General features: G+C 45.2%; 1 protein-coding gene across 1 annotated transcript in view; it reads left to right on the top strand.

The window, feature by feature from the left end:
* Positions 1-3,207: 3,207 nt before the first annotated feature.
* MATK (megakaryocyte-associated tyrosine kinase) overlaps positions 3,208-25,866 on the top strand; it is a 224,199-nt gene continuing 201,540 nt past the window's right edge. Inside the window, exons 1-2 of the mRNA XM_040419822.1 lie at positions 3,208-3,303; positions 17,626-17,741. Coding sequence (XP_040275756.1) covers positions 3,208-3,303; positions 17,626-17,741 — 212 coding nt within the window. The remainder of the gene's footprint in view (positions 3,304-17,625; positions 17,742-25,866) is intronic.

The raw sequence follows: 25,866 nt of genomic DNA, 5'->3' as shown, positions 1-25,866 counted from the left end.
AGGTACTATACTATTTAGGTGTGGGATAGTTATATAAATATGGTACCAGCTGCTGTGTCAGGCACTTTGTAGATGTCAAGTAGAGTCATTTACTCAATGAAACCTGTAAAAATTATATATAATCCAACAATTAAATCAAACTAAAAAATATTTTAGATCTTGGCTGTCTTCTTTATTTTATGAAGAGAATATTACAAAGGTGCATCTTTACTTAGCATTATTATATACTAGCAGAAGGACCCGGCTTCGCACAGGTATATTTCATCTATTTCATTTAATGTTTGTGTGTGTTGTTAAAAGATATCAACAGTATACCCCCATAACGTGACCTCCACAGCTCCCCGCCCCATTAACAGTGAGTTCCACAGCACCCCACCCATTAACACTGATCCCCCACCGTTCCCTACCTCCTTAAAATGGGATCTCCACAGCAGCTCATCCCCTTAACTTTGACCTCCACATTAGCCTGCCCATTTAACAGTGTGTTCCACAACACCCCAACCATTTGACAGTGACCTCCACAGGGGCCCACCCCCTTAACAGTGACCTCTACAGCACCCCACCCCTTAACAGTGACCTCCATAGGGGACAGTCCCCTTAACTGTGACCTCCATCATTCCCTGCTCCCTTAACAGAGACCTCCACAGCGTCTGCTTCTTTAAGAGTGACTGCCACAGTACCCAGCTCCCTTAACAGTGACGTCACAGTACCCTTCTGCCTTAAAAGTGACCTCCACAGCAGCTGCCCCTTTAATAGTGACCTCCACAGTAACCGCTCCTTTAACAGTGACCTCCACAGCGGCCTGAGAATCGTCCAGTCAAATTCCTTTTCTTACGGTGCATTATTATCTTTGATTGACAGTATATAAAACCCCACAGAATTAGTATACACTTAAGGTCATGTGAGTTACATCAGCCTCTACAACAACGTTGTCTAAGTGTCACAATCGAAATCATATTAACTCACACATAAGCTGTCTTATACTAAGAATGGTTGCTATAGGCAAAGAAGGACAATCAGAGCTCATATTAATGACCTGTAGCAAAATAGAAGCTGAGCTGTGATTGGGTGCTATATGCAACCTGATGAATATCCAGACTAACTGCCACAACAGCCAACAGACAATGGCTCTTGTAGTTTGGTGGTTAGGTTACTAAGCGTATTTTTTGGAAAATAATTGGAAAGCGCTGGGTGAAAATTTCCACTGAAAACATAGGGCCAGATTTATCATGACTCTGACAGCTCACTCCACTTTCACATATGGCTAAAGTCAGTTTTAGCCAAGTCAGATTTATGATCGGCCCTTTAAGACTGTAATAAATGTGGTTTGACGGTAGCAGTTTATCCGTCAGTAAGCAGCTTTACAAAAGTCGCACATCTTTACGAAAAAGTCGCACGTTTTTATGAAAAAGTCGCATGTTCTATTAAAATGTCTCATTGTAATGCAAGGCACCAACAAACAGACCAGTGATGAAAGCAAAAAGGTGTTTATTCACCAGAAACATAAACGTCCAGGACACTTGCTGGTAACAAGGAATAATAACAAAAACCAGGCAAGGAGATTCCAGGAATAGTCCCAACCTGTGCTGAATGATGCTGTGCACTTGGCAGTCGAGTCACTCCAGATCTTGGGTCCATTGCAAAAGACAAAGTTCCTGGCAGTCTTTAGTCACTAGCAGTTGTGACCTATACCTGGTTGAGGGAAAATAACAGTGGGCACTGATCACCCTGAGAGACCTCCTTTTAAATGCCTGCTGACCAATCCCAGGGTGCCAAGTGTCCACTACCATAGGTGAACAAATTGCCCTGCACCTGAGTACATGGCCTAAGGCAATCACAAGTTGATTAACCCATGGCTGGCTCCCTAATCCACTTTGCTCTTGTGAGTCAGTATATTATGCGCCACTGGTCGACGAAGCGCATAAGAAGCGCGTACTCGCGACCGTGTATCCCTTTGCGAACCTGCCCTCGTGCGTACGCACGGACGCATGATTGACTCAGCGCGAGTATGCGAGCGCGTGGACCCAGATGCGGAAACGGAAGTCGCAGGAGACACCGGAGACAACCCTGGCCGCGGCGTCTTGTCACTCGCCTGGCCACTCTGTCCCCGGGACTCCGACGGTCCTCCCCTCCGATGTCCACGCGAACGCATCCCCGCACTGGTTCGCAAATGGGTCAGCGCTGGTGCATCAGAGACACGCATAACCTGTCCCGCAACTCCACGAGGACCCCTCTTGGTTCCCCTGGAGTGCAAAGCAGGTGAGGATCTTACACTCATAAGATAAGCATGGTCCTCACTGGAGTGAAATTGCGACTTTTTTGCGACTTTTTAAATAATCCCAATAGTAAATCTGTCTAGAGATTCATTTATATAAGAAAACACGCCCACTTTCAGAAAACTGGCGAGCATAGTGCAGAGCAGAAAAAAGTCGCAAATTTGTCCGCAGTTTTAGCGTTTGGGACTTTTTTTGGGACTTTTTCACTCCATTATTCTGACCTGAGCTAAGGATAAATCTGGCCCATAGTCTTTGACGTTCCCTGAGTCATACGAGGGGGCTGTGCAAATTGTCATGATTGCAAATGCTATGGTGCGGATTCCTTTAGAGGACATACATACATACATACATACATACAGTCAGCTTTATATATTAGATGGTTATATATAGCATTCCTAGAACAAAAGAATGAATGAGAATTCTTTTTAATTATATTTATATACTGCTGCAGTTATTTTTTGTCTTTATTTTCCCTTCTCTTCCCTTTTCTATAACACAATGTTATGTTTCCCTTTTGTTGTTGAATTTCTACCGTAGTACCTGGAGGATACCCATGCAAACATGGGGAGAACATACAAACTACATGCAGATGTTGTCCTTGGTCGGATTTGAATCTAAGACCTAAGAAAGACCCCAGTGCTAATGACTGAGCCACCATGTTGCCCCTATTATACTCTAAATTAAGACCTAGTGCACACTTCAGTGATTTAGTCTTTTATTTCCATCAGTTATTGTGAGCCAAAACCATGTGCGGGTCAAAAACACAGAACAGGAGGAAATCTTCATATAATACCTAATCTTCTGCTTTTGGCTCCCAATCACTGACCAAATCACTGAAGTGTGAAATGGGCCTAAGTGATCTGACACACGCTATTTTGTCTTAACATGTTCTTATTTCTTTCTTCAATACCAGAAATGTCTGAGCGCTGGGATGCAGTGCATTACAAAATGTGATAATACAAAGCCTAAACCACAAGAACTAGGGTTTCTCAAAGGAGATGTTGTTACTATCATTGACAAATGGCAGGTAAAGTTTTACAACTCTATATTATACCAGCATCATATTAAAGCAACCCTCTAGTTCAAGAAAAAGCATCTATATTAACTGGGAAATGAAGAAAACATTTACTTGGTGCCCTCCTTTATCATCTGTTTAGCTGCAGATCTGCTAATTCCCAGGTTCCTCTTCTGTCATCCAAGATGGCCACTGTTCAGGCTACCTGATGCACGCTTTGCATCAGTAGTTCAAGAGACTTCCTCAGATTGTCCAGCACTGCTCATGTGAACGGTGTGGCCGAACCAAGACGAGGGCTGGACAAGCAGGAACCTTTCTGAACTACAATGTATAGTGTGCATCAGGTGATCTGAGAAGTGATGTGTCTTGAATGACAGAGGAGCCAAATAATTGGTAGATCTGCAGATGAAAAGGCGGCCACCAGGGAAGAATTCTGTTTGTTCTCCAGTTAACAAACTGGGAAGTTTATTTTTACTTCAAAAAGGAGGGTCACTGCATTAAGCCACCATGATGTATAGGTTTGTCATGGCAGCAAACTGTCACCATGTCTGCAGACATGGTGACAGTGCTGAGATCCCAGCTGTTACACATAGCCAGTGATTTCAACTAACCGGCCCGGGACCAATGAGGGTGGTCCGGGGCCGGTGATCGCTCTGATTGGTTAGTAATCTGTACAGAATAGCCAATCAGAGAATCAAATCGTCGGCAAAAGGTTCTGATCCCCATAGTTCGTGACTGTGGGGATCAGAACCTTGTATAATGCATAAAAAATAGTGTGCTCCAACCCCCCCACCTCCCAGGGCTGTCATCATTAGACAGTTAAAAAAAGGCTGGGATGCACATTCCCTTTTGTTTTGCATTAAGGACCTAAATAGGTTGTCTAAGTTCTTTCACAGCTTGCATGCAGTATACAATACCTTTTCCTATTGGTTACACGAAGTAGATTGTAAGTACAAACTAAAAGGTCGTTTCACTGAAGCACAATACAGACCAAAATGGTGTTTTACACAAAACGAAGAATGTCATTTGAATAATTGTTCATATTGCAACTCATGTTCATCTTTGATCACCTGATTATATTACTATTCTGCTTATATTGGAATGTACCAGACTGTAATATATTTTCTTTAACTGTTTTAAAATTTAATAAAAAATTATTAAAACAGAAAATACACTGCAGTACACTATGCAGTGTACTGGAGTGTGTTGTAGAGCCATCAGACCCACTGGATCTTCAAGAACCAAGTGGGTCTGGGCCCAAAAAAATAAAAAAAGCTAACTTCTTCCTATATCCGCTTATTTATAATTGGTTAAAAATATAAAAAACATCACATATGTTTGGTATCACTGCGACCGTAATGACCTGATCTATCAAAGGCTCATGTTGCTTTTCCACACGGTGAATGCCATAAAAAAAAACTGATGGAATTTTGCCCACCTCACTTCCAAAAAAATCATATTAAAAAGGGATCAAAAAACTTACCCCAAATTAGTACCAATCAAATCGTCACCTCTTCCAGCAAAAAATGAGCCCCTACATAAGACAATCACCCAAAAAAAATTAAATATGGCTTTCAGAAAATAGAGACACAAAAAAATGTTGTTTTTTTTCCAAAAATTTATTATATAAATATATCACATGATCAAACCTGTCAGGTGAACATAGTAAAAAACAAATAATAAAAACTGTGCCAGAACAAACATTTTCTTGTTACCTTGCCTCACAAAAAGCATAATATCGAGCATTCAAAAATCATATGTACCCCAAAATAGTACAAATAAAACTGTCATCCTATCCCGTGGTTTCCAAAAGGGGGTTACTTCTTGGGAGTTTCTACTGTAGGGGTGCATCAGGGGGGCTTCAAATGGGACATAGGGCCAGATTTATCATTAGCTCAGGTCAGAATAATGGAGTGAAAAAGTCCCCAAAAAAGTCCCAAACGCTAAAACTGCGCACAAATTTGCGACTTTTTACTGCTCTGCACTATGCTCGCCAGTTTTCTGAAAGTGGGCGTGTTTTCTTATGTAAATGAATCTCTAGACAGATTTACTATTGGGACTATTTAAAAAGTCGCAAAAAAGTCGCAAAAAAGTCGCAATTTCACTCCAGTGAGGACCATGCTTATCTTATGAGACTTTTTAATAGAACATGCGACTTTTTCATAAAAACGTGCGACTTTTTCGTAAAGATGTGCGACTTTTGTAATGCTGCTTACTGATGAATAAACTGCTACCATCAAACCACATTTATTACAGTCTTAAAGGGCCGATCATAAATCTGACTTGGCTAAAACTGACTTTAGCTATATGTTAAAGTGGAGTGAGCTATCAGAGTAATGATAAATCTGGCCCATAGTGTCTAAAAACCAGTCCAGCAAAATCTGCCCTCAAAACACCATATGGTGCTCTTTTCTTTTTGAGCCCTTCTGTGTACCCATAAAGCAGTTTTCGACTCCATATGGGGTGTTTCTGTAAATTGCAGAATCAGGGTAATAGATATTGGGCCAGATTTATCATTACTCTGACAGCTCACTCCACTTTAACATATGGCTAAAGTCAGTTTTAGCCAAGTCAGATTTATGATCGGCCCTTTAAGACTGTAATAAATGTGGTTTGACGGTAGCAGTTTATCCGTCAGTAAGCAGCTTTACAAAAGTCGCACATCTTTACGAAAAAGTTGCACGTTTTTATGAAAAAGTCGCATGTTCTATTAAAAAGTCTCATAAGATAAGCATGGTCCTCACTGGAGTGAAATTGCGACTTTTTTGCGACTTTTTAAATAGTCCCAATAGTAAATCTGTCTAGAGATTCATTTACATAAGAAAACACGCCCACTTTCAGAAAACTGGCGAGCATAGTGCAGAGCAGAAAAAAGTCGCAAATTTGTGCGCAGTTTTAGCGTTCGGGACTTTTTTTGGGACTTTTTCACTCCATTATTCTGACCTGAGCTAATGATAAATCTGGCCCATTGAGTTTTGTTTGGCTGTTAACCCTTGCTTTGTTACAGGAAATAAAGGATTAAAATGGAAAATCTGCCAAAAAAGTGAAATTTCATCTCCATTTTCCTTTAATTCTTGTGTAACACGTAAAAGGTTAACAAAGTTTGTAAAATTAGTTTTGAATAACCTGAGGGGTGTAGTTTATAAAATGGGGTCATTTATGGGTGGTTTCTACTATGTAAGCCCCATAAAGTGAACTGAACTGATTATTAAAATGGGTTTTGGAAATTAAAATTCTAAGCCTTCTAAGGTCTTAAAAATAAAATTACATTTACAAAATGATGTCAACATAAAGTAGACATATGGGAAACATAATGTAATAACTATTTTGTGAGGTATCACTATTATAAACTACAATGTCTCACAAGAAAACAATCTCAGAATCGCTTGGATAAGTAAAAGTGTTCCAAAGTTATTACCACATAAAATGACACAAGTCAGATTTCCAAAATTTGGCCTGGTCCTTAAGGTGAAAAATGGCTCGGTACTGAAGGGGTTAAAAATATGTTATACATGAAAAAGTGATTTAAACGGCAGATCATTTTCTGATGAGACATTTCCTTTAATTGTAAGGCTGTTACCAGCCTGCATTTGTGGGAGGGGCGTCTGGCTACTTAGTCACCCCCCTCCGTTTCAGCCGGGCGCCCGAGTCTCACGCATCACAGCGTATCGCGCTCCTTCTTCCGACCAGTGTCCTTACTTCCGGTATACTGTGATCACGTGCCGCCGACATCCGCATCGCTACACGCCAGCCTGCCAGGTAATCGGGGCTCAGCTGGCTCCGTTCCAGCTGTGCCTCACGCCCGTCCTGGTCTCCAGCCCCCGGGGTGCGCGGTTGTGATGCCGCTCTCCCCCAGTTTGTTCCGCTCACAGAAGTGCGCGCGGCTGGGTTGGGGGAGCGGCATCCTAGCTTCAGTGATCTGCCGGTCACATGCCGGCTCAGGATGAGTTCCTTTGAATGTATAACATGCTCGTTCAGCATATACTGATTCCTGAATCTTACCTGGGAACCAGTTATGCTCCTAGGGCTTCCAGCACAGGAGGTGTTCTCAATTGTGGTTTTATGATGCAGGCAGTATTCCTGTGTCTCAGGGGGGGCGCAGTTTTATTAGTGCTCCCCACCTACAGCAGTGTTTCTGCGGGCTAAAGCACCAGCCCTTAATGCACGTGACCATTTAAACTCAGAGCAGCTATACTTAGGCTGTTCAAAAAAAAAAAAAAAAAAGGCAGCATCATAATACCAGAATTTGCGGTTCAGGTGCAAGGGATGTTTTCACTTTTACTGTTTTGTGACAGCGGGTTTTGTTGTCTGTCTCGATCTGCTTCTGTCTCCTGGTCTTTTCGTTTCCAGGGTCCCTGGTTCACCCCTATTTTCAATGTTCCTGGATCGCCCAGGTTTTCAATGTTCCTGGATCGCCCAGGTTGTCAGTGTTCCTGGATCGCCCAGGTTGTCAGTGTTCCTGGATCGCCCAGGTTGTCAGTGTTCCTGGATCGCCCAGGTTATCAATGTTCCTGGATCGCCCAGGTTGTCAGTGTTCCTGGATCGCCCAGGTTGTCAGTGTTCCTGGATCGCCCAGGTTGTCAGTGTTCCTGGATCGCCCAGGTTGTCAGTGTTCCTGGATCGCCCAGGTTGTCAGTGTTCCTGGATCGCCCAGGTTGTCAGTGTTCCTGGATCGCCCAGGTTGTCTATGTTCCTGGATCGCCCAGGTTGTCAGTGTTCCTGGATCACCCAGGTTGTCTATGTTCCTGGATCGCCCAGGTTGTCAGTGTTCCTGGATCACCCAGGTTGTCTATGTTCCTGGATCACCCAGGTTGTCTATGTTCCTGGATCGCCCAGGTTGTCAGTGTTCCTGGATCGCCCAGGTTGTCTATGTTCCTGGATCGCCCAGGTTGTCAGTGTTCCTGGATCGCCCAGGTTGTCAGTGTTCCTGGTTCGCCCAGGTTGTCAGTGTTCCTGGATCGCCCAGGTTGTCAGTGTTCCTGGATCGCCCAGGTTGTCAGTGTTCCTGGATCGCCCAGGTTGTCAGTGTTCCTGGATCGCCCAGGTTGTCAGTGTTCCTGGATCGCCCAGGTTGTCAATGTTCCTGGATCGCCCAGGTTGTCAGTGTTCCTGGATCGCCCAGGTTGTCAGTGTTCCTGGATCGCCCAGGTTGTCAGTGTTCCTGGATCGCCCAGGTTGTCAATGTTCCTGGATCGCCCAGGTTGTCAATGTTCCTGGTTCGCCCAGGTTTTCGTCTGCATTTTCTTAGGTTTTTACATCTATGTCGATTGTTCCTTCCTTTAGATTGGGCAGTTGTTATTTTTCCTTCGTTTCATCTAGGGATCTCGAGGCAATTCCAGGTAAGTCGGCTCAGAGACGGTCACTGGGGTAGGGTTAACTCTCAGTTTGATACTCAAGTCCGTTCTTTTTGTTAGTTCCCACTTAATCGTTTGGGGTTTTTGGAAATCAGCATTCTAAACCGTTCACATTCCCGTCAGGTAGGTTTTTCGTTGGTCACTTTTCACACAATTCAGTCTCTCACCTTCTTTCGGCCGCTACCACCGCTTCCGTCTGTGCTTCTTTTTTGTTTTCCGGTAGACATAAGTCCCCTTTCTTTCCCAGGTCGTCATGTCTCACATGTCCGATATGGAGGACAATCTCTCCATGCCAGGATCATCCGTCTCGGGGCATCTTAGCAACACGTCTCTGAGGAGTTGGACCGTGCCAAAGTTAATCGCCGAACTCAATCGCAGGGGGATTCGGCATCCCGCGACGGCCCGCAAGGCCGAATTATTCCGGCTCCTGATGACCACTCCGGGTCCGTCAGCTGAGCAGTCCGACAGCGACTCCATCCGGCTGGCTCTAGCCCAGATCCAGTCATCCATCACCGGACTTGTTAGCTCAGTCACGGACATTCAGAACAGGGTCGCGGTTTTAGAATCCAGGCCAGCAGCCTCACCGCAATCTCCAGGTTCGGCAGTCATTTCTGCCATTCCTCCGGACGTTGCAGGTAGGCCTTCTGCCACCCCCCAAATTGCTCCTTCCCATTTCGTTCCGGAGCATATTAAGAAGGATATCCTGGCAGGCAAGGACGTTAATTTAGCATCCATTTTGATTGCCTCCCAGGATATCTCCGAAAACCGGGTGATTAATTGCGGAGAGGTTTCCGTGGTCTTGAAGGCCAAGGATGCTCGGTTAAATAGGAAGCTGTCGGTTTCCGAGTTTGTCCTGGCCTTCAGTCTCTACAGGGATGTAATATGCTCCGCCCATCCCACTCGTAGGGAGGAATTGGATACTTACTTGTACCGGATTGCGGATTTGGGGCACAAGTACGGCGGCTCGGCATTTTACAATTATCATCGTTCGTTTTCTGCCAAAGCCGCCGCAGCCCTGAATCAATTCCAGTTCATGTCCAACTGGGCAGACTTGGACATGGAATTATTCTGCCGGCACTTCGCAGGTCTGAAGGCTCCCCTGTGTGCCATCTGCCAGTCCATCTTTCATTCCACGGAATGGTGCCCTAATCCGGTGCAAGATCCTCAGTCAGCGCCCACTCCAGGTCCGTCCGGGTCCTCCAGGTCTTCCTCATCATTAGATAAATTGGGTAGGCCCATTGTGTACCTTGGCAGTAGCCAGGTGTGCAATAATTTTAATGCTAAGGGCTGTGCTTTCAATGCGTGCCGGGCACTACACATCTGCTCCCTTTGTTTTCGGGCCCACCCCCGTTCCTCCTGTCCCAGGAAGTCAGCCAGGGACTCCTGACTAGCCGACCTCAACTTGGAGTTACTGGCTACACTCCTGCAGGACCACCCTGATCGTTCCTTTGTCGCCTTCTTATTGGATGGGTGCAGAGACGGGTTTCACACCGGCATTATCACGCCCCCTCAGGGCTGCTGGTTGGGCCCCAATCTGCTATCCGCCTCCAGTGACCCTGAGGCGGTGTCCACTCTCATTCAGGCAGAGGTCGACAAAGGGTTCGTCATTGGTCCTTTCCTTCAGATCCCATTCCGGTCGTGGCGCATCAACCCTATCGGTCTGGTCACGAAGTCATCTTCAAATAAAAAACGTCTCATTTATGATCTCTCCGCGCCTCATATGTCCTCCATCCCCAGTCTTAATTCACTCATTCCGTCTGAAGAATATTCCATGCAATATTCCTCAGTTGACGAAGCCATCCAGTACATTCTTCAAGCAGGTGTCGGGGCTTGGTTGGCCAAGGTAGATATTGCCGATGCCTTTAAGCTGCTTCCAATACACCCGCAGCTTTGGAAGTACTACGGCATCCAGTGGGCAGGTAAATTTTATTTTGCCAACCGGCTTACTTTTGGCTCCAAGAGCAGCCCCTGGCTTTTTGAACAGCTTGCTAAAGCTTTGCACTGGATTCTCAACCATCACGGTGGCTTATCCATGGTCGTTCACTACCTGGACGATTTTCTCCTCGTTGAAAGGCCCAGTCAGGTCCCTTCTATTCCCCATTCACTTCTGGACATTTTTTCCCGACTCCAGGTTCCCGTGGCCACGGCCAAGACTGAGGGTCCGGCCACTACAGTCACCTTCCTGGGCATTATTCTTGATACCGTTAGAATGGAAGCTAGCCTCCCCAGCGAGAAGTTGCTCAGGATTCGCTCAGCCATCTCCCGGGCAGTCCAGTCTCACTCACTGTCCAGGGCGGAGCTCCAATCCTTGCTGGGGATGCTTAATTTCGCCACCAGAATCATGCCTCAAGGTAGGGCCTTCCTTTCCAGGTTGCTATGTCTCCTGCCCTCGGCCCCGGAACTAGATTCTGTCGTCCATTTGGACAGCCAGGCCATTGCAGATCTCGACATGTGGAGCAGTTTTCTCGCTAACTGGAACGGCATTTCCTTGTTCGTTCCGCAGTGGGATTCCTCTTCCCCCATGGTTTTCTCAGACGCCGCCGGTTCCTCCGGGTTCGCTGCCATCTTCAGATCTCATTGGCTGGCTGCCGGATGGCCGCCAGAATTAGCCTCGGACTCTGCAGCTCTAAAATCTTCCCCCCTTTTGGAACTATATCCCATAGTGGCGGCTGCTCAGGCCTGGGGTCACCTCTGGTCTAACTCTTCTGTGACGTTCGTTACGGATAGCCAGACCTTGGTGGACATCGTCAACAAGGGCAGAGCCCAGTCCCTCAGGATCATGGCGTTATTACGCAAATTAGTGTGGTTATCCCTCCACCATAATTTTCACATGCGCTGCGTACACATCCCAGGCGAGCAGAATAGGGCTGCGGACGCGCTTTCCCGTGCTAACTTTGCAATTTTCTTTCAGGAAATGCCCGACGCGGATCGGTCAGGCACGCCGGTGCCCCAATTCAGCGCCCTCACTCTGGTTTAAGCTCACTCTTAGAGGAGGCCAAGGGCCTGGTCGCCAAATCCTTGTCACGTAATACGGCGAGGAATTATCAGGCTGGTCTAAGGGCGTTCGATAAATTCTCTAGGAATCATCCGAGGGGTCAACTCTCCGAGATCTCCCACATCATGGCCTTCCTGGCCTATTGTCATTCGCATCTCTCCCTGTCGTATGGTACCATCAGACTTTATTTGGCCGGACTTCAACATCACGCTATGCTGGCCAATCCTCGTCACAGGTCCTATTTTTCCATCCAAGCTATTAAAGCCACCCTTCGGGGCATTCAAAAGGAAGGGAAGGGATCCGTGGGCCATAGGCAGCCAGTATCCGGCCAGTTGTTCAGGGATCTCTCCTCGTCATTGGATGGTAAACCTTTTGGGCCCTCCACTAGCCTGATTCTGAAAGCGGCTATGTATCTCGCTTTTTATGGGTTCCTCCGGCCCGGTGAGGTTCTGGCTGGTCCAAATCGGAAAAACCATCCTCTGAAGCAACATCTGTCCTGGGGCCAGGGCCACTACACTCTGCTTCTACCCTCCACCAAAACCAATCAGACGGGTCCTCCCTCTGAAATCAAGTTCTACCCGTCCTTGAACAATTGGTGCCCAGTTCACGTGCTGCACCAACTGACGGCACTCATCCAAGGTTCATTGCCCGACAGTCCACTCTTGCCGCACGCAGGCAAGCCTCTCAGCACCTCGCAATTCATAGCTTATATCCGTGCTCTCGCCCAGGGTTTAGGCTATGACCCCAAGGTAATCTCAGGGCACTCATTTCGTATAGGGGCAGCCTCCGCTGCTTCCCGTCATCGGGTGCCGGCCCACGTCATCCGGTCTATGGGGCGGTGGCGATCCTCCTGCTTTACCAGGTACATACCCAATCCCCAAACGGAGATATCCCATGCCTTTCGTTCTCTGGCTTTGTAATTTGTAAATAAAAGTGTTGTACCTACCTGTTGTTTTTTGCCCCCTTTTTCCCTCACTGGTGTACCCGCGCCCGTGGCTTCCGGCACAATTCAGCCACTATGTTCAGGGCAGGTTTCTCTGCGTACGCCGATGTTGTCCTAGCCCTGACCATAAATTGTAAGGCTGTTACCAGCCTGCATTTGTGGGAGGGGCGTCTGGCTACTTAGTCACCCCCCTCCGTTTCAGCCGGGCGCCCGAGTCTCACGCCCCTCCCTCCCGACCCCTTTTTTCTCAGGTTTCCATCAGGTATGCCCCCTTTTTCCCTCACTGGTGTACCCGCGCCCGTGGCTTCCGGCACAATTCAGCCACTATGTTCAGGGCAGGTTTCTCTGCGTACGCCGATGTTGTCCTAGCCCTGACCATAAATATCATAATACTTAATGTCCATATAGCCAGTAGAAACTATGCAATTAGTGGGGATTAGCTAAATCTGTAGAAAAAAAACCTATTATAAGGTTTATTTTTATTTTTATGTCTCCATTTTATTTATTTATTTTTAATCTAGAAAGTGTCTTGAAAAAAGGAATCATACAGATTTTAGTACTGGGATCATGAAGTTGTGTTGTCAGCTAAGGCTACTTTCACAAATGCAGTAAAGCCTTTCAGCAGGCTGTTCTGTCACAGAATGCCGGGAAACGGTCAGGCAAAAACCTCTGTGTGCAGTGGTTTCTGTTCGGCAGATTCTCTGCATATTTGCTGGGTTGCGGCTGGATCTCCGCTGAACCTTATTGTAGTTAATGGGCATTCTAGTAGCATTTGGCAATGCTGGATCCGGAGAACTCAGGCAGGCTGTTCTCTGCCGGAACAGCCTGACAGAATGATGTGCCGCAAATGTAAAACTAACCTAAGCTGCAAATAGTTTAGCTTACTTCAATACCAGGTGTGGAAATTATGTCCTTTTAGGGTAAAAAAAAAAGAAGTTATTATTCAGTACAGTTCTGGGGTTGTGTGCAGTAGTTTTCTGCATAGTAGTATTTTAAGGAAAGGCATTGAATGGCATGAAGACACATTGGAGAAGATCACTGATCACTAGTGTCATGAATATGATTTGGGGGTGCATACTTGTAGTAGCTATTATAGAAGTATATGTGCTGTGTGGGTCCTTCACAAATGGCCGAGTGCTTTGAAGCCTACATTCTATAACAGCAGGGTGGAGTCGGGCAGGCTGGGACTCTGCCAGCTACAGGAGATGCAGATGGACAGTTCTCCTCATGTTCCTGTCATATCTAACACCTCTGGCTGCCAGGTACTAGCTTCAAACAAGCATCTGCTCCCCCCTGATAAAGATTCAAGGTTAGGTGGCTCACTCACTGATGTACAATGGAATGGGTGCACTGCCACACAGCACTCCCTGTTGCTGTTTGAGAGTACAATTTGGAGAACAAGGGTTTGGCGTCACTCAATATCTGGCACAAATATAGGCAGGCAAAGGACAATATTCAGGAATATTATTTATTAGGTTACTCACAACATGTTGTGTAAAATAACGAGATAAAATGACAGTAAAACTTTAAAAATTATAAAAAATCACACATATAGCATATTAGGACTCCTATAATACTTCCTATGTTCAGTCTCTTTGTATTATTATATGGTTCACAGTTCATATATGGTGAATTACCAAGTGAGGTCAATGGTAGTTCAATTGATTTGAAACACTTTGGTAATATAAATGTACTTTACCACTCCTGTTTAGCCGTACAGATGCCTGGCTATGGGCTGCAAGGATCGCTCCTATTAAACGTGGGGCCGCTTGGCTGTAAGCTGCTTGGTTTGTGAACTGCAGGAAATACTCATGTTGGCCGTGCGTCCGCTTGGCTGTGAGCTGCAAGGACCTTTGGAGGCGGGTTCGCCTGTCGACACTTCCCCGTATTGCTGAATGTTACAACCAACTCTGACCTTCCAGGACCTGATCGTGGCGTCCCACGTGGTTCGGCCGGATCGGTCAGGTGACTTCCTCTTTCAGGCGGGGTTTTCAAATGAATACAGCATTCGCTTGTAATAATCGGTGTCTTCCTTGTATCGTCCCACACTGTCTGCCCACCATACGCGTTTCGGGATGAGATCCCTTCCTCAGTGGTACAGACAGTGGGATTGAAATGTCCTTTTTATATCATCTTTAATTGATGAAATGCATGCTGGGACAGTGGGGGACTTGGAAGACCAGGATGTGGATTTCTAATGGTAGTTCATTCATGATCATTCGGATATATGTATTCCATACAAACAACTACAATGTTGTGTATATATATATATATATATATATATATATAAAATCTTGATACATCCTTACAAAGAGTATTGCTATATGGATGATGTAATGATGCCACGATACATTAATTTATTAAGTATAACACACATTAAAAATATAACATATATCAGCAACATATGCGCACTTGCGATTTTGGTGCGTTTTTACTATATTTCAATAAAAACCTATATTTAAAAAATGTTATTGTCCGTGGAATAAGATTTCATATATTTGTTAGATTTTCATAGATTTTCATAAAAAAGGGGGAAGGGGGGAGTTTCAATAATTGCACACAGTATTTATATGTAGAGAATTCATCACTGGTGTATTCATCCAGTTAAAACAATAAATATGAAAATAAAAACAGATATAAAGATTTCAAAAACATAACTATTTAGGATAAAAACTTCCGATGTTCAAAAAATTCCAAAAAACGCACCTGCGGTTCCGGTGCGTTTTTAGTGCGTTTTTGCTAAAAAAAAGTAAATATGAGTCGAGGATGATACTGAGGATATAGGGAAGCATCCCCTATATTGCACATCATATACTTGGTGATGTTCATACTTGAAATTGACTTTAAATGTGCTATATGTTGTTTAAGGGGGCGCGGACCTGCCTAGAAGGAGAGATCTGGGTGCTGGTAACACAGCCTAACACAGGTTATATTTTTAATGTGTGTTATACTTAATAAATTAATGTATCGTGGCATCATTACATCATCCATATAGCAATACTCTTTAAGGATGTATCAAGATTTTATATATATATATATATATATATATATATATATATATATACACAACATTGTAGTTGTTTGTATGGAATACATGTATCCGAATGATCATGAATGAACTACCATTAGAAATCCACATCCTGGTCTTCCAAGTCCCCCACTGTCCCAGCATGCATTTCATCAATTAAAGATGATATAAAAAGGACATTTCAATCCCACTGTCTGTACCACTGAGGAAGGGATCTCATCCCGAAACGCGTATGGTCGGCAGACAGTGTGGGACGATACAAGGAAGACACCGATTATTACAAGCGAATGCTGTATTCATTTGAAAACCCCGCCTGAAAGAGGAAGTCACCTGACCGATCCGGCCGAACCACGTGGGACGCCACGATCAGGTCCTGGAAGGTCAGAGTTGGTTGTAACATTCAGCAATACGGGGAAGTGTCGACAGGCGAACCCGCCTCCAAAGGTCCTTGCAGCTCACAGCCAAGCGGACGCACGGCCAACATGAGTGTTTCCTGCAGTTCACAAACCAAGCAGCTTACAGCCAAGCGGCCCCACGTTTAATAGGAGCGATCCTTGCAGCCCATAGCCAGGCATCTGTACGGCTAAACAGGAGTGGTAAAGTACATTTATATTACCAAAGTGTTTCAAATCAATTGAACTACCATTGACCTCACTTGGTAATTCACCATATATGAACTGTGAACCATATAATAATACAAAGAGACTGAACATAGGAAGTATTATAGGAGTCCTAATATGCTATATGTGTGATTTTTTATAATTTTTAAAGTTTTACTGTCATTTTATCTCGTTATTTTACACAACATGTTGTGAGTAACCTAATAAATAATATTCCTGAATATTGTCCTTTGCCTGCCTATATTTGTGCCAGATATTGAGTGACGCCAAACCCTTGTTCTCCAAATTCCCCCCTGATAAACCAGATACTGGAGGAAGCTGGCTCATTTTGGAGGGAGATTTGAAAACTTTAAAACAAAGAGATTTCAATATTCAATGCCCTCTACTCCCCTCATTAATTGTCCCCCAATGAAAGAACTAGGATTTGGTTAGTCAGTGACTGGGCGACCAGAAACTGGAAACCAATCCTAGTTCTATAAAATTGTTGCATGGACATTTTCGGTGTTACACCGTGTGGGAGTCACAGCCGAGCTGACGGTTAGCCATTTTCCTCCCCTTCTCCCGGGGCAGTTAATTCTTATTTACTGTTTTTACCCATTTATTTTACTCTTACTGTTTTGTATGTTATTTTTACTTTGTCTCATCTTACATGTGTTTTTGTAAGCATTGCACTGTTTTTTGTGTATAAAATATTCCCTTTATAAGTCTGCCTTGTTGCTCTAAAGAATCCATAGCCTGAAATTGTGACTGTGTGATTTCTTGTGAGCAGAACGTATATACGTGGATTGTGCAACGTTTCCGGCTTACGTCAAAGTTGGTGGTGGCAGCTGGTGTTTGGGGTGTTGAGTCTGTGCGTGTTTGGGGGTGAACTACACTCACTTAGCGGCCTGAGTGTGTGGTGTGCACGGAGTGAGAGCTTGGAGGTAGTCTGGGGCACCTGGCAGACCCATCCCTGGTTGCAAGACGTGGGTGCGTACGTGACAACTCGCATGAGGGTCTTCTGTTCCAGAGGAGTTTAAATGCAGTGGTGTTCATGCGTGCACTCTGCCACTCCTTTTCAGTGTCTGTGGCATAGATGGAGATAGCCGAGTGCTGTACTTGGCTTTCTGTCAGTCCCATAGACTTTGAATGGAGCGGCAGTGCGCATGCATGATCACTACTCCACTCAAACTCCCCTGGAATTGGGGACCCCCATAATTAGGAGAAGGTGATAAATGTTTTTGATGGGATAAACCCTTGACAAGTAAGTCATTTTGATAGTTTTTATTTGTGTTGTGCTTAATATAATAAAGAACAATCCTTCAGATATGAAAGCAGGTTATCTGATGTTGTGTTATGTAATGCATGCTTTAAGACATATTATGACTGTACCATCATTATTCTTTTCATCTAAGGATAGAGGCTGCTATCGAGCCTATCACCATGCCAGTGGATTGGAAGGTCGGATCTCTGCAAGTGCAGTGCGTGAACGGCCACCTATCAAAGTTGACCAGAGACATAGTTTGATGCCGTGAGTTATCTCACAGATCCTAAGTTACAGGAGTTCAGATGTCACTGCAACTCACTCAAGGGATCATAATATATCTCATAAATACAAACTACTGTATGTAGAACAAAGCCTATCTAAGGTTAACAAACATTTTTCTTATATGTATATTAGGGTTAACGTATATATAGCCTGTACATTCAACCCAAAAACACACATTGACCAGAACACAAATTAACCATTGCTTATCAGAGTGCTAACGAAACTGACTACACATGAGATTTACTATCAACCACTTGATGAAAATTAGATCAACAGTTACAACCTCTCCAGACACATTCCGTCTCCTCAGATGGCTGTCTCTCTAGTCCAAATCTTGCAGCTAAATAACGCAATAAAGACCTGGACTGTGTTACAAAGAAAACTTGTTCTGTCCAGAAAGGGAATGTTAGGTCCCAACACCAACCTGTCCATTATTCATTAATAATCCAGGCCCTAAAGCAGGCATTATGAAAAGCCCTTAGCAAACTATTATTTGCTACTAATGCTCAGTTTTCCTGCATTCCTTGTATCTCATCCAACTTTCCCTGGAAGAGATATTTATAAAACGCAAAGTGAATGAACAAAAGAGAAATGTAAATTAGATAAATGTTTGGTATGACCAGACCACCCTTTGTCTTCACAACAGCATTAACTCTTCTAGGTGCACTTACTTGCACACAATTTTTGAAGGAACTCGGTAAGGAGGTTGTTCCAAACATCTTGGAGAACCAATCACAGATGTGGATGTAGGCTTTCTCAAATCCTTCTGTCTCTTCATGTAATCCCAGTCAGACTCGAAGATGTTGAGATCTGGGCTCTGTGGGAGTCATATCATGACAGTTCCAGGACTCCTTCTTTATGCTGAAGATCTTCTTAATAACATTGGTTGTATATTTGGGGTTGTTGTTCTGCTGCAGAATAAATATGGAGCCAATCGACCGCGTCTCTGATGTTATTGCACAATGGAAAAGTATTTGCCTGTATTCCTCATTTAGGACACCATTTATCCTTACCAAATTCCGAACTCCATTTGCTGAAATGCAGCCCCAAACTTGCAAGGAACCTTCGGCATGCTTCACTGTTGCCTGCAGACACTCATTATTTGTGGAATACAATATCTCCTTTCTCCTAACTCCTATCCTTTTAGTCAATGTTCCACCTTTTAAAAGGCCTTGAGACAGGACTTGGATAATAATTAAGTCAGAATCTCATCAGCAGACTGCGGTTTCTGGGTGAAATGCCCCTGATCAGTGCAGAGCAGAGAGTACTGCCTTAACTGGGTGAGAGGCCTAGGTCAGGATTTGAGGAATACAATATCTCCTCATATAGAGCAGCGGTCCCCAACCACCGGGCCGCGGCCCAGGACCGGACCGTGGAGGATTGTTAGCCGGGTCGCGGCGATCAGGGCAGTCTTTAACTCTGTACTAATGAAGCGCTTCCATTATGGAAGCGCTTCATTAGTACAGAAGGACCAGGGAGCGGTGAAGGATCTGTACTCACCGCTTCCTGGTCCTCGGCTCGGCTATCGGCTGTGCAGGGCTGCACACAGCGTGAGGTCTCTCTGTGACCTCACGCTGTGCGCCGCTATACACAGCCAGCCGACAGCAGAATGAAGAGGATCGCGATGGTGACCAGGAGCAGGAGAGGTAGGTGTTTTTTTTATTTTATTTTATTTGCACTGGGGGCTGATGGCTGACCTGAGGGACATGGGGCTGACATGAGGGACATGGGGCTGACATAAAGGGGCTAATGGGGGACTTATGGCTGACATGAGGGGCTAATGAGGGGCTAACGGCTGACATGAGGGGCTAATCATGGCTGACATGAGGGGCTAATGGGGGGCTTATGGCTGACATGAGGGACTAATGGCTGACATGAGGGGCTAATGGGGGGCTTATGGCTGACATGAGGGGCTAATGGGGGGCTTATGACTGACGAGAGGGGCTAATGGGGGGCTTATGGCTGACATGAGGGGCTAATGGGGGCTTATGGCTGACATGAGGGGCTGATGGGGGGCTTATGGCTGACATGAGGGGCTAATGGGGGCTTATGGCTGACATGAGGGGCTAATGGGGGCTTATGGCTGACATGAGGGGCTAATGGGGGCTTATGGCTGACATGGGGGGCTTATGGCTGACATGAGGGGCTAATGGGGGCTTATGGCTGACATGAGGGGCTAATGGGGGGCTTATGGCTGACATGAGGGGCTAATGGGGGGCTTATGGCTGACATGAAGGGCTAATGGGGGGCTTATGGCTGACATGAGGGGCTAATGGGGGCTTATGGCTGACATGAGGGGCTAATGGGGGCTTATGGCTGACATGAGGGGCTAATGGGGGCTTATGGCTGACATGAGGGGCTAATGGGGGCTTATGGCTGACATGAGGGGCTAATAGGGGGCTTATGGATGACATGAGGGGCTAATGGGGGGCTTATGGCTGACATTAGGGGGCTTATGGCTGACATTGGGGGGCTTATGGGTGACATTGGGGGGGTTTATGGCTGACATTGGGGGGGTTTATGGCTGACATTGGGGGCTGATAGATGGCTAAAGGTTTGGGGGTTGATCTGAGCCATTGGGGGTCTGATCTGAGGTCTGATTAACATTGGGGGTCTGATTGCTGGTCTGACCTGAGGTGTAATGAAAAATATTTTTTTGTTATTGTTCTCCTCTAAAACTAGGTGCATCTTATAGGGCGAAAAATACGGTACACTGCAGCAGAGACCACTGCAACAGAGACCAGTGCAGCAGAGACTATAGTCAGTTTATATAGTCATTATATAGTGTTATATATTTTAATATGCACCTTGTGTTTTGTTATGCAAGTGAATCAGTCAGCCCCGCCCACCCCCCTAAGCCCCCCCCCCAGAACCCCCGCTGATATAGAGCACTTCAAATGGCGTGAGGAGTCTTATATGACAGGCAACGCTCCTCTGGAATTGACACACATTATTGTACAGCTCTGCAGCCCTTCAATGAAAAGACTTCCTTCTGTTACTACCAAATATTGAAAATTTTGAGTCCTCAGTCCAGAGCACCTGCAGCCATTTTCTGCACCCCAGCTCCTATGTTTTCATGTCAAAGGTAAGGCTTTTTGGCCATGATTCTTCCATGAAGACCACTTCTGGCCAGATTTTTTCAAACAGTACATGGATATACCTGCATCCCACTGGTTTCTGCCAGTTCTCAGCTGATGGTACTGTTGCACATCTTCTGATTTCAAACAGTCTTTCATATGCTGCATCTAAGTTTCTTTGGATAGCCACTGTATCCGCAACAAGGTCAGGATTACAGTATTTTTCACTTTATAAGACGCACCTAGGTTATAGAGGAGGAAAATAGGAAAAAAATATTTTGAATCAAAAGGTGTGCTAAAATATTTAATAAAATAACAATAATATTTTACACTATTATGGGGGATCTATGGATGACACACTGTTATGAGGATATTTGGGAGATTATTGGATGACACACTGTTATGTGACTATAACCCCCCTCATCCTTTAGAATACACCCATGTACTGCAGTACATTGGTGTAGGGGGTTATAGTCCCATTTAATATCAGCACTGTCCAGGGACTATACTGTGATTGGCCTGTGTTTTATATAAAAATTACTATAATCCTCCTCATCCATAAGAATGCACCCATTTACTGCAGTACATGGGTGTATTCTTAACCACTTCCCGCCACGCTAACGCCGAAAGGCGTCATTTCTGCGGCGCTCCCAGGTCACACTAACGCCAATAGGCGTCATCTCGCGTGAGCCGAGATTTCCTGTGAACGCGCGCACACAGGCGCGCGCGCTCACAGGAACGGAAGGTAAGAGAGTTGATCTCCAGCCTGCCAGCGGCGATCGTTCGCTGGCAGGCTGGAGATGTGTTTTTTTTAACCCCTAACAGGTATATTAGACGCTGTTTTGATAACAGCGTCTAATATACCTGCTACCTGGTCCTCTGGTGGTCCCCTTTGTTTGGATCGACCACCAGAGGACACAGGTAGCTCAGTAAAGTAGCACCAAGCACCACTACACTACACTACACCCCCCCCCCCGTCACTTATTAACCCCTTATTAGCCCCTGATCACCCCATATAGACTCCCTGATTACCCCCCTGTCATTGATTACCCCCCTGTCATTGATTACCCCCCTGTAAAGCTCCATTCAGACGTCCGCATGATTTTTACGGATCCACTGATAGATGGATCGGATCCGCAAAACGCATCCGGACGTCTGAATGAAGCCTTACAGGGGCGTGATCAATGACTGTGGTGATCACCCCATATAGACTCCCTGATCACCCCCCTGTCATTGATTACACCCCTGTCATTGATCACCCCCCTGTAAAGCTCCATTCAGACGTCCGCATGATTTTTACGGATGCACTGATAGATGGATCCGATCCGCAAAACGCATCCGGACGTCTGAATGAAGCCTTACAGGGGCATGATCAATGACTGTGGTGATCACCCCATATAGACTCCCTGATCACCCCCCTGTAAAGCTCCATTCAGATGTCCGCATGATTTTTACGGATGCACTGATAGATGGATCCGATCCGCAAAACGCATCCGGACGTCTGAATGAAGCCTTACAGGGGCATGATCAATGACTGTGGTGATCACCCCATATAGACTCCCTGATCACCCCCCTGTAAAGCTCCATTCAGATGTCCGCATGATTTTTACGGATGCACTGATAGATGGATCGGATCCGCAAAACGCATCCGGACGTCTGAATGAAGCCTTACAGGGGCATGATCAATGACTGTGGTGATTACCCCCCTGTAAAGCTCCATTCAGATGTCCGCATGATTTTTACGGATGCACTGATAGATGGATCGGATCCGCAAAACGCATCCGGACGTCTGAATGAAGCCTTACAGGGGCGTGATCAATGACTGTGGTGATCACCCCATATAGACTCCCTGATCACCCCCCTGTCATTGATTACCCCCCTGTCATTGATTACCCCCCTGTAAAGCTCCATTCAGACGTCCGCATGATTTTTACGGATCCACTGATAGATGGATCGGATCCGCAAAACGCATCCGGACGTCTGAATGAAGCCTTACAGGGGCATGATCAATGACTGTGGTGATCACACCATATAGACTCCCTGATCACCCCCCTGTCATTGATTACCCCCCTGTAAAGCTCCATTCAGATGTCCGCATGATTTTTACGGATGCACTGATAGATGGATCGGATCCGCAAAACGCATCCGGACGTCTGAATGAAGCCTTACAGGGGCGTGATCAATGACTGTGGTGATCACCCCATATAGACTCCCTGATCACCCCCCTGTCATTGATTACCCCCCTGTCATTGATTACCCCCCTGTAAAGCTCCATTCAGACGTCCGCATGATTTTTACGGATCCACTGATAGATGGATCGGATCCGCAAAACGCATCCGGACGTCTGAATGAAGCCTTACAGGGGCATGATCAATGACTGTGGTGATCACACCATATAGACTCCCTGATCACCCCCCTGTCATTGATTACCCCCCTGTAAAGCTCCATTCAGATGTCCGCATGATTTTTACGGATGCACTGATAGATGGATCGGATCCGCAAAACGCATCCGGACGTCTGAATGAAGCCTTACAGGGGCGTGATCAATGACTGTGGTGATCACCCCATATAGACTCCCTGATCACCCCCCTGTCATTGATCACCCCCCCTGTCATTGATCACCCCCCTGTCATTGATCACCCCCCTGTAAGGCTCCATTCAGACATTTTTTTGGCCCAAGTTAGCAGAATTATTATTATTTTTTTCTTACAAAGTCTCATATTCCACTAACTTGTGTCAAAAAATAAAATCTCACATGAACTCACCATACCCCTCACGGAAACCAAATGCGTAAAATTTTTTAGACATTTATATTCCAGACTTCTTCTCACGCTTTAGGGCCCCTAGAATGCCAGGGCAGTATAAATACCCCACATGTGACCCCATTTCGGAAAGAAGACACCCCCAGGTATTCCGTGAGGGGCATATTGAGTCCATGAAAGATTGAAATTTTTGTCCCAAGTTAGCGGAACGGGAGACTTTGTGAGAAAAAAATTAAAAATATCAATTTCCGCTAACTTGTGCCAAAAAAAAAAAATTTCTATGAACTCGCCATGCCCCTCATTGAATACCTTGGGGTGTCTTCTTTCCAAAATGGGGTCACATGTGGGGTATTTATACTGCCCTGGCATTCTAGGGGCCCCAAAGCGTGAGAAGAAGTCTGGTATCCAAATGTCTAAAAATGCCCTCCTAAAAGGAATTTGGGCACCTTTGCGCATCTAGGCTGCAAAAAAGTGTCACACATCTGGTATCGCCGTACTCAGGAAAAGTTGGGGAATGTGTTTTGGGGTGTCATTTTACATATACCCATGCTGGGTGAGAGAAATATCTTGGTCAAATGCCAACTTTGTATAAAAAAATGGGAAAAGTTGTCTTTTGCCAAGATATTTCTCTCACCCAGCATGGGTATATGTAAAATGACACCCCAAAACACATTCCCCAACTTCTCCTGAATACGGCGATACCACATGTGTGACACTTTTTTGCAGCCTAGGTGGGCAAAGGGGCCCACATTCCAAAGAGCACCTTTAGGATTTCACAGGTCATTTACCTACTTACCACACATTAGGGCCCCTGGAAAATGCCAGGGCAGTATAACTACCCAACAAGTGACCCCATTTTGGAAAGAAGACACCCCAAGGTATTCCGTGAGGGGCATGGCGAGTTCCTAGAATTTTTTATTTTTTGTCACAAGTTAGTGGAAATTTTTTTTTTTTTTTTTCATACAAAGTCTCATATTCCACTAACTTGTGACAAAAAATAAAAACTTCCATGAACTCACTATGCCCATCAGCGAATACCTTGGGGTCTCTTCTTTCCAAAATGGGGTCACTTGTGGGGTAGTTATACTGCCCTGGCATTCTAGGGGCCCAAATGTGTGGTAAGGAGTTTGAAATCAAATTCTGTAAAAAATGACCTGTGAAATCCGAAAGGTGCTCTTTGGAATATGGGCCCCTTTGCCCACCTAGGCTGCAAAAACGTGTCACACATCTGGTATCCCCGTACTCAGGAGAAGGTGGGGAATGTGTTTTGGGGTGTCATTTTACATATACCCATGCTGGGTGAGAGAAATATCTTGGCAAAAGACAACTTTTCCCATTTTTTTTATACAAAGTTGGCATTTGACCAAGATATTTATCTCACCCAGCATGGGTATATGTAAAAAGACACCCCAAAACACATTCCTCAACTTCTCCTGAATACAGAGATACCAGATGTGTGACACGTTTTTGCAGCCTAGGTGGGCAAAGGGGCCCATATTCCAAAGAGCACCTTTCGGATTTCACTGGTCATTTTTTGCAGAATTTGATTTTAAACTCCTTACCACACATTCGGGCCCCTAGAATGCCAGGGCAGTATAACTACCCCACAAGTGACCCCATTTTGGAAAGAAGAGACCCCAAGGTATTCGCTGATGGGCATAGTGAGTTCATGGAAGTTTTTATTTTTTGTCACAAGTTAGTGGAATATGAGACTTTGTATGAAAAAAAAAAAAAAAAAAAATCATCATTTTCCACTAACTTGTGACAAAAAATATAAAATTCTAGGAACTTGCCATGCCCCTCACGGAATACCTTGGGGTGTCTTCTTTCCAAAATGGGGTCACTTGTGGGGTAGTTATACTGCCCTGGCATTCTAGGGGCCCGAATGTGTGGTAAGGAGTTTGAAATCAAATTCTGTAACAAATGACCTGTGAAATCCGAAAGGTGCTCTTTGGAATATGGGCCCCTTTGCCCACCTAGGCTGCAAAAAAGTGTCACACATCTGGTATTGCCGTACTCAGGAGAAGGTGGGGAATGTGTTTTGGGGTGTCATTTTACATATACCCATGCTGGGTGAGAGAAATATCTTGGCAAAAGACAACTTTTCCCATTTTTTTATACAAAGTTGGCATTTGACCAAGATATTTATCCCACCCAGCATGGGTATATGTAAAAAGACACCCCAAAACACATTCCTCAACTTCTCCTGAATACAGAGATACCAGATGTGTGACACTTTTTTGCAGCCTAGGTGGGCAAAGGGGCCCA

The sequence above is a fragment of the Bufo bufo genome, chromosome 2, assembly GCF_905171765.1.
Source record: "Bufo bufo chromosome 2, aBufBuf1.1, whole genome shotgun sequence".
NCBI lineage: Eukaryota > Metazoa > Chordata > Amphibia > Anura > Bufonidae > Bufo > Bufo bufo.
Note: the sequence above shows the minus strand (reverse complement) of the source record. Positions and strands in the feature narration are given on the sequence as shown.